The sequence below is a fragment of the Camponotus vicinus genome, unplaced genomic scaffold (assembly GCF_025532165.1).
Source record: "Camponotus vicinus isolate PSW18456_S1 unplaced genomic scaffold, iyCamVici1.0 SCAF_1, whole genome shotgun sequence".
NCBI classification, from domain to species: Eukaryota; Metazoa; Arthropoda; class Insecta; order Hymenoptera; family Formicidae; genus Camponotus; species Camponotus vicinus.
Window position 1 is genome coordinate 17,932,677 of NW_028141945.1, and position 14,062 is coordinate 17,946,738.

The 14,062-nt window shown below is 32.0% G+C and overlaps 2 protein-coding genes across 2 annotated transcripts; one reads left to right on the forward strand and one right to left on the reverse strand.

Moving 5' to 3' along the window:
* Positions 1-378: 378 nt before the first annotated feature.
* On the forward strand, positions 379-5,034 carry Gle1 (Gle1 RNA export mediator). The gene is made up of 8 exons (XM_083077865.1): positions 379-536; positions 876-1,175; positions 1,332-1,781; positions 1,989-2,079; positions 2,182-2,460; positions 2,644-2,948; positions 3,155-3,533; positions 3,824-5,034. The coding sequence occupies exons 1-8, from the start codon at positions 468-470 to the stop codon at positions 4,084-4,086; spliced, it is 2,136 nt and encodes a 711-aa protein (XP_082933991.1). The 5' UTR covers positions 379-467; the 3' UTR covers positions 4,087-5,034.
* On the reverse strand, positions 4,922-10,271 carry LOC145959220 (uncharacterized). The gene is made up of 6 exons (XM_083077864.1): positions 8,181-10,271; positions 7,322-7,550; positions 6,840-6,982; positions 6,207-6,336; positions 5,633-5,812; positions 4,922-5,245 (listed from the first exon to the last, which is right to left on the reverse strand). Exons 1-6 carry the CDS (start codon positions 9,777-9,779, stop codon positions 5,076-5,078), a joined length of 2,451 nt encoding a protein of 816 aa, XP_082933990.1. The 5' UTR covers positions 9,780-10,271; the 3' UTR covers positions 4,922-5,075.
* Positions 10,272-14,062: the final 3,791 nt, after the last annotated feature.

Sequence of the window (14,062 nt, forward strand, 5' to 3'; positions counted from 1 at the left end):
ATACAACTTTTGTCTAAAACATTTTTCTCTATCTTGCTTATTTTTCGAGTTATTTGGCTGCCTAAGTTAAAATGGGTCACCCTGTATATGACATATAAAATGGTTAATTAATATTCACATCATGTCATATGTACTATTTTATATATATTTGCATTATATATTTTGTATTATATTTTTCACAATTTCTTTATGTACATATATTCAAGTTTTATTGAATTTAATTTATATTACATATTATAATGTGTTAGAAAGAGAACGAAAACCAAAGGAGAGAATGAGAGGAAAGTACAGATGGCAGTACTAGTATACTCGCTGACTTCGCGCATGCGCATTCCATTTTATGCTACACAAAATCGGGAGAGTTGCGCTACTGTATATACTGTGGTCTTACGTTATCTCGGCGCAATCTTGGCGTGAATATTGAATGGAATATGTATGACTGAAAACATGAACGTAAGGTTAGATTCATGAGTGAATGTATATTTTCTCGAAAAATCATGTCATTTCATTTGAAAAGTGAGAAACCGATAACTAAGGTGAGTCGTGATGAAGACTTGAGTGCTCTAATTCAATAGACGAAAAGGACAGATTTTATAATTTGCAACAAACGTTTAGATGATTTCCTTCGTCAACTTTGCTATTTTTAATATTTTAAATTCATTTGCTTTAACTAAAATTTTCGTTAAAGTAAATTTGATTTATATAAATTAATAAAAACGTATAGAATCTGTTACATATAGCATGCTTATACTTACTTCCTTCAAATTTAATTTGTATTTAGTAAAAATTAACAATATAAATTGGTTTTATAGTTTTTATTTTGATCTCTGAAAGTTTTTATATTCGAATGCACAATAATAAATACTGTTTTAAAGGTACACGATATGGATATAACATCGGACTTTGAGAGTCTCAAAGTGTCCACTTTAGAGAAAGCATCGCGTATATCAGCGATGATGGATCGTATCTCAATTAGTCCCCAAGCAGTGCCAAGTAAAAATGACTCTGATAAACTGGAAAATATTGAGAATGAACAAAATTCTTGTAACATTAAAACTCCACAGAAAACTAATAATAATTCCAAGCAGAACACAATATCTACTTCAAATGGCATTCACTTTTCAATCAAGAAAATTCTTTTGGAAAGTGAAAAGCAAAGGAAAGAAGAAGTCAGGGTAATTTAATTATCCTATAGTTGATCATATTCAAGAAGATTTAACAAGATTTAATACTATTACATAAAAATATTTTTATTAATAAATATATGTTAGATTATATATAAGAGATATTGATCAATGTTTTATATTTTGATACCTTTAACTATATTACAGAAAAAAATCCAATGTCGTATTATTCACATGAAGGAAAATGGTCGTGTCATTCAGGAGCAAATGGCGAATTCGCGCTCGCTAATGGCACGTGAGCGTGAACGACGGACGGAGGAGAAACTGGCAAATATCCTGGCCGAAGTTGAGCGAATTGCAGAGCAAGAGGAGATTAAGAGGCGGCATGAGCAACAACTACAAGCACAACGTGCTCAGGAACAAAAGGAAAAGCTGGAACGAGAAGTAGAAGAGTACCGGAAACGAATGAAAGAAAAGGAGGAGTTGACAAAGATCGTGATGGTCCATCGAGGCCAGTTTACAGCTAAATACTGTGATATCGTAACGTTATCCAAGAACTGTAAAGATAAGCACGCATTTGACGTGATTCTCACGGCAAATTCCGCGAGAATAAAGGAATTGATTCAACAGATTGAAGCCTTAGATGAAAAAATCAAGGTAATTATAAAAAAAGGAAATTAAAAAAGAAAAAATTAATTATCCCAAAAAGTTTGTTTACAAATTAAAAGTTTGTAGACATTTTTATTGAATGGCAAATTGAGATAATTTACTACAAGAGATGATCATAAATTTTTGAAAACGTAACATTTTTTATTCCGTACAAATTGTTATATCATTTGTAATAATAATTATGGATTTTTATAGAGTGGAGAATTGATTCCTTCGGATGTGAATATTATCGAGAGTCTAGTTCATCATATTGACGATATATTGACTACGTTTCGGACGGAGATAGGTTCGTGAATTTCTTGCAGATAGTCAAATATACATATACATATATATGTATATCTTCTATTTTTATAAACTACTATTAAATATATTTTGCTCTAAACTTTAGAAAAAATAGATGCCCAATATGAAGCAGAATTGGCTCGTAAAGCACAAGCTACGAATGAGGTCCAATCAGTTGTGGAATCTGAAAATATTGTAGCTGGTGATACAGTACCTTCTCAGCATCTAGATAAAAACAAGGCTGAGGAGAATAATAAGAATAAAGACCAAAACTCCAGTGTAATAACCAATCAGGAAGTAGCAGCTACAACAATTAATGAGCCAGTTACATCTGTATCTGTACCTAAATCGGAAGAAATTACTGTAGATTCTAAATGCAAAGAAGGCATGTTAAAATCTATATAATTAAATAATATATTTTAAATTTTATTTTAAATATTATATGCATATACAATATTTTATATTCTATTCTACAAATTCATATATTACATATCTTAATTACAAAAAGTATGTTCATTAAATTTAATCTAATTTAATTAGTGTGTTTTTTATGTCGAAAATTTTGCAGGAAATCTTTGTGAATACGTTGATAAGGAGTCATTGCAAATTTACATTCAGAGTCAACAATTTTTAAACCTTTATAAAAAAACTTGCAAGGATTTCTTACAATCGATTGCTACGAAGAAATTTCGCTTCGAGTGTCAGAAAGCAATCAATATTCCAGTAAATGCGATCTCTGGCGTTAGCGAACAACATTTGAGAGATAAATATGACAGATTGCATAATCTTTTGATTGGAAAATCATCTCAGAACGTGATGCAACATCCGCAAGGAGTGATTTTCTGCAAGGATCATTTGGCAAAAAAGATAGTTGTACGTATCTGTGGAAATCTCTTTCTTAAAGTCATAATTAAAAAAAAAAATAAACAAGTTACATTATTTGTCACATTAATAAAATTTTCTTTTAAATAGAAAAATTAATTTTAACTATAAACAAATTATTTTATTAGCTTGAAATTCTGTTATCTTTCTGTTATCTAAGGAATGAATTTTTATTTGATATGAATATGAATTTCTAGAGTCAGGGCGAGACGCTGGTGTCCAGCAAGCCGGAAATGGCATTTCCCGTGGCGATGATCGTTGTTGCTCTCTGGAATGAGCATCCGGATTTTGGTGAACTTTTCCTAGCACATCTTCACGAAGCATGTCCGTTCACTATTCCAATCTTCCTATCGCAACAAGAGGGCCAATCAAATGAGGATTATTATAAATCCCTTGGCTGCAAATACTCTGAGGATGGCACTGTCGAAAAGCAAGACAAGTTTCTAAAGAGAATGTCAGGCTTGATGAGATTATATGCGTCGATTACTGTCACAGCACAGCGGAGGAGTATCGCCAAGGCTCATCCCTATGGTCTTCAGCATGCTTGGAGATGGTTGGCGGCCGTTTTAAATATTGGTAAGAGCATTACATTTTATGATGTAATTGTTTAAATTGAAGTATTAATTTTCTAAATTTGAGACGCGCATTTATTGGAAATATAAAAAGACAGATTTATAAGAAATGAAATCTATAAGTACCGTCTGTATATAAAAGTGTCAAAAATATAAAAATATAAAAAATATTTTTATGCGAAACAAGAATCTTGATAATATATAAAGAAAATAAATTTGTTGTCAATATACTGCGAAAAATAATCCAACAAAAATGATGCTGTGAAAGTAAAAACTTGTTTCTTTAATTTTCAGAACCAAGAACTGACATGTGCGACTTGTGCGCGACTTTAATATTGGATATGCTCGAGGTTGCTGGTAATGTGTTATGGACTGCCTATCCAACACAGTTTCACAAATTGCTGATGCTATTGTCGGAGCAATATTATTCGCGTATGCGAAACATTACGGACGGCGGTGGTGGGCCTTTGATGCGGCTAGAAGGGTTTCTGAACAATGCTTTAACGAACGGCACTATACGTCCAGCTGACGGAATGCTTCCGCCTAACTTTTTGTGATCTTCTCTGAGGTCCTTCCGACGACGTAGTGATTTAAATGTAGGCTGAAGCTATCACGAGCTTAATAAATTAGACTAAGAAATATTTTTTAATTGTTTTGAAACGTAAAAATTTCAGATCGCTTTGAGCATTATTTAAAGCAAAATCTCAAGCATCTTGAAGAAATTAATGATTTTTAAGACTTTTGTTTCTTCATTGCAGCCATACGAAATTATGATATCATAAGCGAGAAATTATATGAATTTTTTTTTCTGTAAAATATGTTGAAATTAGTTTTGTCATGTGTTACCATACATTCTGTAACATAAATTAATAAAACGCATTAGTATTTTGACGGTTCGTGAATTAATAAATATAGCTGTAAATCTCAATCTTTCATTTTACAATGATTTATATAATTCAATTATAATAACTGCAATGGGGCACAAAAAGCCTTCAAAATTTTTTTTTATTAAAAAAAGTCTAAGTGCAGAATCTAAAAATGAAACGTAAACTTTTCTGAAAAATTTTGAAAAAGTGAAAAATTAAACTCTTGAGACATCAAAAATAAAAAGCAAAAAAAAAATTAAATGCACCAACCAGGATACAAGTCTTATCGTGTTGTTATTGTTACTTATGTCATGATTTATAGAAATAATGTACAATTTAAAAAGTGAATTTTGATAATACTTTATTCTGTATGCATCGATCGCGGATCAACTTAGAATCGATTGGAGTGTGTACTATTACGGAGAGGAGGCGAAATTAGACGAGGGAAAAAGAGTGAGAGAAAATGAATGAGTGGGCGAGAGAGACAGAGATAGAAAGAGAGAGAAACTTTTTTTAACGAATCATGTATATAGTCGAGGATAAATTTATTATATATTGAATTATTATATTTACTTAGATTTAATAAGAGATTATATTATTAAGAAAAATTCAAATAAAAGAAAGTATACATAAAAATTACGAGAGAGATAAATAACAAATATATCATAAAACAATCTTAACTAATAATAACGTACACTAGTGATTACAGACTTTATCTCATCCAAATTATAAAAGTCCGTTGAATTTTCGGCAAAACCGACGATGCCGAAGGATGACAGCCTGTCCATCCATTCCTTGCGCTGACTGATATTCAGCAAATAAGTTGTGAGCTCTTTGGCAAGTGTATTCTCTAATAAACAGTAGAAAAATTAATTATAGAAATTAATTACGGAATGTCAACTTATTACAGAGCGAAATGGAATGAAATTAAAAGTAAAATTAAAATCAAAAACAAATTCGTGAGTTTTTCCTTTTTGCTGCAATTTTAACGTTAGAAGGAGATCTGTTATATTTTTCATATTGTGTATAATACTTTTCATATTTATAGATTTTTTAAATTTTAATTTTACTTTTTGAAATGCTTTTTCTTCATGAATTAGCCGCGTTACATTAATTTTATTTATTATTTACATTAATCATTATCAGCCATAAAAACGGTAGAACGATTTCATAGAATCTTTCTAACGTTAATATTGGTATTTTGAGAGTTTCTAACGCAGATAGAGAAATGTTATACCTAGTGCTTTATTGATCATGATGCGATAAGGCGGCAAAGGTCCCAAACTGATGAGAATTTGAAGAAATTCTGCGCCGATTATGGTCATCTTGTGACATCCGATTACCGGTGCTTCCAGGATACCCACTTCCGCTTGCTTGCCGGCAACCATTTGCAATACTTCAAGTTGCGAATTAGCATCTGCAAAATACAATTGAATTTTCGGTAAAATATACGATCTACAATTACTTCGCCCTTTTTCCATCGAGAATGCAACAGATGATATATTATTATTTAATACTATCTCACCCCAAATAATTTTTTAGTATCTATATAGACACTATATATAATTTCTATATTCTGTATATTTTCTCATAATTATTTATACTAAGATTCTCACTACATAAAACATACATCAGAAATATATCTTTTTAATTCGATTTTTTTTTACATTTTTTATATGTGTAATCTTTCAAGAAGAATTTTAGCAAAAATAAATGTAGATAGTAAACGAATATAGATAATAAATATGAAAATCTGTATGATAGATAAAAAAATATAATAAATATATATAAATGAGATGTTGTAAACCGACCGAGTATATTTCCGAAAAACGCTGGGTTTTCGCCTTTCGATTGCAAGTAGTTGAAGAGCAATGAGGTAGCGCAGATTTTATCGCATCTATTTGGAATGGCACATCTGTGTCCTCGCAGGTCCTTAATAGTCTACAATTTTAACAAAAATGTTTGCCTCAAAGATGAGTAACTCAAAATTAAGTCCTAATGAAAGAATTTTTGACGTTTTACTTTTTATTTTTAATTTTAAACTGATATAAAATTTAATTTATATTTGATATTAATTTAATCTTAAATAAATAGATTAATTTTTTAAAAGTTAACAAAATGATTAAAAATTTTATATTTTAAATAGTCGAAATATTTATGAGAATTGCAAAGAAAGTAATATAATACAATGTAAATCAAAATTGTGAAAATTGATAGAATCAATTAAATAAAACTGTTAATAATAATGATTCTCTACTGCAGACAAAAAGTTTTTAATGAAACGTTTGAAAACATAATTCTATTTTTAATCCGAAAATGAATAATAGCAATCATAAACTTATCCAAAGTTTTAGATTGTTTATATTTCTAATCTAATAAATTTAATTAGTTAAATTTATCAAATTTTTTCATAATTTGATGATTTTTCTGATAATTTTAATTACGTCAACGGGAGAAGCGCGATCATCCGCGACGATTACGTCGGCATAAACATGAGGCGAATTGTTCTTGTTCAGATGATGCTCAAAAACGAAGCTGGCGGGTAGGAGCACACCATCGTCCCAATTGTTAGCCGCTGGCAGGATAGCTAGAAAATAAATAAAAAAATTAAATGATATTGATAATAAATTTCTATTTTCTAACGTGATAATACATATACATTTCATGTTGTTCCCGGATAAGTATCAAACAATCTCTACACTTTTATCCGTCTCAAGGTGAGAGAGCGTGATGACGTCATGATGAATCATTGCAATTAAACATCGCGAAGATCACGGAGACATTTAATGATGTTTAAGGAAAGGATCTCGAACAAAAATAATGTTTAAGCGAACAAATTTTAGATGTCTTCAAAAATCTCCTAAAAGTCTTTATACGAAACATTGTTTCCTATTTTTTATAGAATCGTAGGATTCTTCTCTGTTACCTATATCGGTGATATCCTTGGCGACCGGTCGTCCAAATCTAGTCTCGTACAACAGAACGACCGGTTTCTTCGTGACGACTTCGATAATTTCCGCAAACACCTCGAAGATCTCAATTGGCAATGAAGGCGACAGATGTATCGCTAGGACCAAAGGACGCTCGTTCATATTTGGTGCTGATATGGGCCTCCAAATTTTACGCACGCCAATATCCCAAGGGTTGAGCAAATCCTACGTTAGTTATTTAATTTTAATCAATTTTCACGTACTTGAATTATATTTTAAAACTCTTTTAAATAACGAATCTTAAATTTAAGTAATTTTAAATAACACACACACGTATATGTACATACATACGTGTTGCGTGTACTTTCGTTATTTATCATTTTTTGTTTATCAAATTTAACTAAAAATGTGTCCTGCGAGGAAAATTGAATTCTTGCTAGATAAAAATAAAAATAAACACATGAAATATGTATCAAAATATATAAAATTAGATAGATAAAATATTTTTTAGTCAATAATTTAACTTTACAGTGATAATATAAAGTTTTTACATTAGTTAATTACTGAAAATAATTTTGAACAAATCAAAATTTTAAATTTTTAAACTTTTTTTGATTTTTAAGTTATTTTTTATATATATTTTATATTTATATTTAAAAAAATACTAAATGCATTTAAGTCAATATATTTTAGAAAAATTATTTTACAAATATAAATTAAAACATTTCTTCAAAAATTTTTATTTAAATTTTTATTTCATCTACTAGTAAGTATTTATTTATTTTATAATTTTTATATAAGTTTTATTTTGTAAGCTATTTCCATTAGTATAATTTTAAACAAAGCTTATACAACCTTTCTAAGGACAGGAATCTTCTTCGTTTTCTTTGCATCTTTATCTTGATAGAGTTTTATATCTTCGTCATTACTTTCTTCGGGATCCTGAAAAAAAATTTCTGAACTATCATCTTTGATAGCCTCTGTAGACTTTGCCTTCAGCGCTTCTACCGTATCTGTAATTTCAAAAGCCTCAATGAAGGATTTTAATATATCATCTTTGATATCCTCTGGAGATTCTTTCTTCATCTCGTGTACTTTTATAACTTCAACTGCCTCAACTGGTTCTGTATTTTTAACAGAACTTTCTTCAAAATCTTTCGTTGGAATTCCCGATTTGTCATCTTTAACATCTTTCGTAGATTCTGTCTTCAGAGTTTCGATTTTTATCTCATGAATCTCAGCGGGAGTTTCTAATTTAATATCTTTGATATCTTTAGGAGATTCTTTCTTCAGCGTTTCGTGTACTTTTATAACTTCAGGAGCATCAGCCAGTTTTATATCTTTAACAGGACTCTCTTCAGGAGCTTTTGCAGGAATCGCTTTCTCATCTTTCTCATCTTGATCATCCTTCGTAGACTCTGTCTTCAGACTTTCGCTAATTTTTGTAATCTCACCAATCTCAGCAGGAATTTCTAACTTAAAATCTTTGACATCGTTAGGAAATTCTTTTTTTAGTGTTTCATGCACTTTTGTAACTTCAGGAGCCTCAGCCAGTTTTATATCTTTAACAGGACTCTCTTCAGGAGCTTTTGCAGGAATCGCTTTCTCATCTTTCTCATCTTGATCATCCTTTGTAGACTCTGTCTTCAGAATTTCGCTCACTTTTGTAATCGGAGTAGAAGTTTCTAATTTAAAATCTTTGACATCTTTAAAAAATTCTTTTTTCAACGTTTCGTACACTTTTGTAACTTCAGGAGCCTCAGCCAGTTTTATATCTTTAACAGGACTCTCTTCAGGAGCTCTTGCAGGAATCGCTTTCTCATCTTTCTCATCTTGATCATCCTTTGTAGACTCTGTCTTAAGAATTTCGCTCACTTTTGTAATCGGAGTAGAAGTTTCTAATTTAAAATCTTTGACATCTTTAAAAAATTCTTTCTTCAACGTTTCGTACACTTTTGTAACTTCAGAAGCCTCAGCCAGTTTTATATCTTTAACAGGACTTTCTTCAGGAACTCTTGTAAGAATCGCTTTCTCAGCTTTATCATCCTCTGTAGATTTTGTCTTCAGAGTTTCGCTCATTTTTGTTTCACAAATCGCGAGAGTTTCTGATTTAATATCTTTGATATCTTTAAGAGATTCTTTAGGAGATTCTTTCTTCAGCGTTTCGTGCACTTTTGTAACTTCAGGAATCTGTTTTATATCTTTAACAAAACTTTCTTTAGTAGCTCTTGTAGGAATCGCTTTCTCAACTTTATCATCCTTCGTAGACTTTGTCTTCTGCGCTTCTTGTATTTTCGTTGTTTTAATTGCAATCTCTTTAGGTTTCTCAATCGGTATTTCACTTGGTGCTATCTTCTTCTTCGAGCAACATTCTTTTATTTCGCCCACGACGTTCTTCGATCTGTCGAAAGATTCGGCGACTGAGAGTTTTGCTGCAGCCAGCTTCTTGCTCATTTTCGCGTTACTGAAAAACTCCGGAAAAACTCTGTACTGATGTCTGAACCGCCAAAAAAGACGTGCACCGAGAGACTCCTCGAAGAGACAAGTTTCGAATCGATTAGAATGACTGCGAAACGTCGATCCACGGCGACAGGCAGGGGCTTCGATCGCCAATCTTCGTGTTTGCGTGTGTACGTTTATCGTCAGTCGTCGGCCGCGTGACAATCGCGTGTACTATAAGAACGACGGTTGCTGTTCCATCATGACAGCGATACCAGTCCCAAGAAAGGTCGCGATAAGTTGCTACAATTTATTTTTCTTTCTCTCCCTTGATCTTTCTCTCCCCCTTCCCTCTGACAAAGACGCTTATTAAACACAACGTGACGCCTCCAGACAGACGTTGACTTTTTTTACGGATATCAAAGGTCGAAAGAGACGAGAATCTAATTCCAGCATTTTAACTTGAAAAATATTTGCGATATGTGTCATTTGTGTATTGTTTCAATAGTTAATGCGTATTTATGCATAATTTATAAATTACGTATATCTAGGTATGCATAATTTATAAATTATGCGTATATACATATTAATGTACAATTAAAAATTAAATAGATAAGAAAAATTCGAAATTTTCGACAAACGATGATCGGAACTTGCCGTTCAAATTTCAAATTTGTTGTTTACTATTGAATATTTATCATGTTATGTTGATCATTTATCGTTGTTTGGCGAGTCTTGCAAACGGACGAAAGTCCCACCGACCCAATATAACGCGATTTACGGCCGATGAAGACTTCATCCGGATGCATCATTCGCTGTGAAAAACTCCAAGTAACAAAAAGAACTCCGTGGTTGTTCTGATTAATTGAAGTCAAATGTCACAGTTTGTCTTTGAATATATATTCATGAAATGGTATTGAACTGCGAATTCAATGCAGTTTAAACTGAAAGCGCCGAGAATACAAATGTAAATTACAAAGCATCGATTTTCTTACTGAAAGAAAATCAAAGGTAAAAAGTACATCTCTGAAAAATGGCTACAAATGCGAAAAAAGATAATTATTTAGCTTAGGGGAGCCATCTCGGATAACCTTGACCTTGACATATGTTATCAAAGTCACTGTTCTGAGTAACATTCAAAAGGTTTTAGCCGGCGCTCATTGTTTATTTAAAAGTTATTAACAAAAGAATTTCATAATTTTAATGCTTTTTATCCGAAAATATTGATTTGAGAAAAAAATTTTTAAGCAAAAAATAAAGCCGCTGAAAAACTCTACAAAAAAGGTTATATACACTTTTTCCATAAACCTACTATTTTAGCTGATATATAAAAAAATAATAATTTTAAATACATTTAATACAATTTAAATTTATATAGAATTTAATACAATTTAATACAATTAAAAATTATCACAAATGTATGTGTACACACACACACACACACACACGCGGGGGGTGCAAGGGGGGCCTTCGGCCCCCCTCCCGCAACCACCCCGCCGGTAGGCAAGGTGGACCTCGCTTTATAACTTACAGCATATATCCATTGTGATTCAACTCTTCGTAATGTGTCCCCTACCGGCGGGGTGGTTGCGGGAGGGGGGGCCGAAGGCCCCCCCTTGCACCCCCCGCGCGCGTGTGTGTGTGTGTACACATACATTTGTGATATTTTTTAATTGTATTAAATGTATTTAAAATAAAGAATAATAATTTTAGGAAGTAGCATAAATGTTTATTTATTGTAATTTATAATTCATTTATATTTTTATTGATAGGATACATAACAGCCATTATTCGAAAGAAAGCATCTAATCGGTTTTCATCATCGAATGTCTTTTTGAAAATAAATTCCGCTAAATAATGATTAAAGTGATCCTCCAAGTGATGATATTTAAAATAATTATTTTTTTATATAACAGCTAAAATAGTAGGTAGGAAAAAAAAGGATATAACCTTTTTTGTAGAGTTTTTCAGCGGCTTTATTTTTTGCTTAAAAATTTTTTTCTCAAATCAATATTTTCGGAGATAAAAAGCATTAAAATTGTGAAATTCTTTTGTTAATAACTTTTAAATAAACAACGAGCGCCGGCTGAAACCTTTTGAATGTTACTCAGGACAGTGACAACATATGTCAAGGTCAAGGTTATCCGAGGTGGCTCCTCTAAGCTAAATAATTACCCGAAAAAATAACAAGCGCTAATTTGCTTATTAATAAAAAAAAATATTGAGAAAAAGTCACATTGAATGAGATTAAATTAAGATTGAAATAAATTTCAATCAAATTAATCTTTTAAAACTGAAATAAAAATTCGATGAATAAAATTAATTCATATGAAAATAATTTAGATCAAGACAAATATTTATTATTCGAGGGGCTTAATTTCTATGAAATTAGGGGCTCTTTTTCCACAAATTGCTTTACTTATTCTTCGCAGTGTTTCTGATAAATTCAAGCTCTCTACAAAAATTACGCGGCAATAATATTCAGTATTATATGAGAGAAATGCATACAAAGCAAAATATTATTGTGCATTTTGTATAAAGATGTAAAGACTTCTCACCGATCGACTTCTCTCTTCCTCGTTAGAAGTTACATTCTTGGATGCCTTTCAATTGGAAATGTGCAGACTATCGCGCATTCCACGATCCCGTGGAATGCACAGTGGCCGCTCCACACAGGTGTAACCCATTCAAGTGATGTCACTACGCACACTCGAACATTTCGCGATCGAGCAGTCACTTACGATCCAATGTGATCGAGCGCATCGCCAGTCTTTCATTCCGTCTGTAGGAAAAAAGATCAATACAATGTTTAATCTGTCCTCCTTAGCTGCCCTCGTATCTTTTGCACTCAATAGTGTGCAGTTACAAAATATTTTTATTGGATGAAAAATGAAAAGAAACACAGACAAAATATAATGATAAAATTATTGTAAAGATAAAATAAATTAAATTGTATAAATCTTATATTAATATAAAAATTAATCCCCTGTAGGGATTAAAAACTATGAAAGAATTTTGATGATAAAAATTAAAATTACAAAAAAATCTGTTATTCTTTAGTTTCTATTAATTTATTTATGCTTTGCACAGAGGAATCGTGTACTCAGCAAATCGATATTCTTAATAAGATCTCGATCTGGATGAATTATGTCGAGTTCTGCGCCAGTGCGCAATAAAGATGCTTATCAGCAAGCATGCGCTGCAGAGAGAGGAAAGTCTGAAGATTCATCGAGATTCGCGAAAAAAGTATACTATTTGACGCCTTGGTTTCTTCTCGCATATAGTGCGCGAAAAAGCGGAAATTAATAGAGTAATAAGAGAGCACATTAATGTCTCGAACTTAAAAATTTGTAGCGCGAGAGATCGAGAGATCTCTTATTCTTCGAATTTAAGACTTTCACAAATGGAAAAGTCCTTGATGATCATGCAGCGCTAATGTGATTTTAATTATAAAATTAATCAGGAGCGAACAAATGTAAATAAAAGTAGATTAAAAGAATAATATTCGCGTGTGCCACTTAATATTTATATATAATTAAAAGAAAAAAATCCTGTCAAAAATAATTACAAAAATTATTAAAATTCGCAACATGGATAAAAATATGAAGAAACTTAAGATAAAAAACTTGAATATATATTATCAGAATTGCAAACGATAGTTTTTCCAATTGAATTTTCATTAAGCAAAAGATTCTCAAAGAATGTCTCCTTAGGATCCGCAAAGTTTCTTGACAAAACGTAATCTTCGGGTTATCCGACTATACTGGCGATAATGTTGACGATAAAAGCGATTCGAACGAACATACTTGGAGGAAAATGATTTAACGCGACGTCGTTTTTTTTTTCAATGAGAGAAAGGGAAAATTTTAGCGCGCTTTTGACGTTCGACGAATGAATTGCGAAGATCAGCTGATGGCGATCAGAGCCGACACGTCGCATATTCGCGTTATCGCACGCCGCTAGAGTTTCTCTCGCAAATTCACGTATATTACGTAAATCTATGCACGGTCCCGCGTGTACACGCGGACCAATTAACGGCCGACATTTTTATCGCACCGTCATGGTTCAAGGCAACAGGCAACCGGCCGTCGCGACAACCTCCAGTGCGTGTCTCGATAATGCTCCGAAAATCACGAGGCTGGACCGGCGGTTTGCGAGAGGATCCGTCAACTTTTATAGAAGCCCAATGATATATCGCAAAAATCGTTAACGTAGAGAAAAATTCAAGAATGCGTCAAAATTTTAAATTCGAGTCAAATCGAGATAAGAATGATTTTTTAATCGGCTTTAAAAAAAGA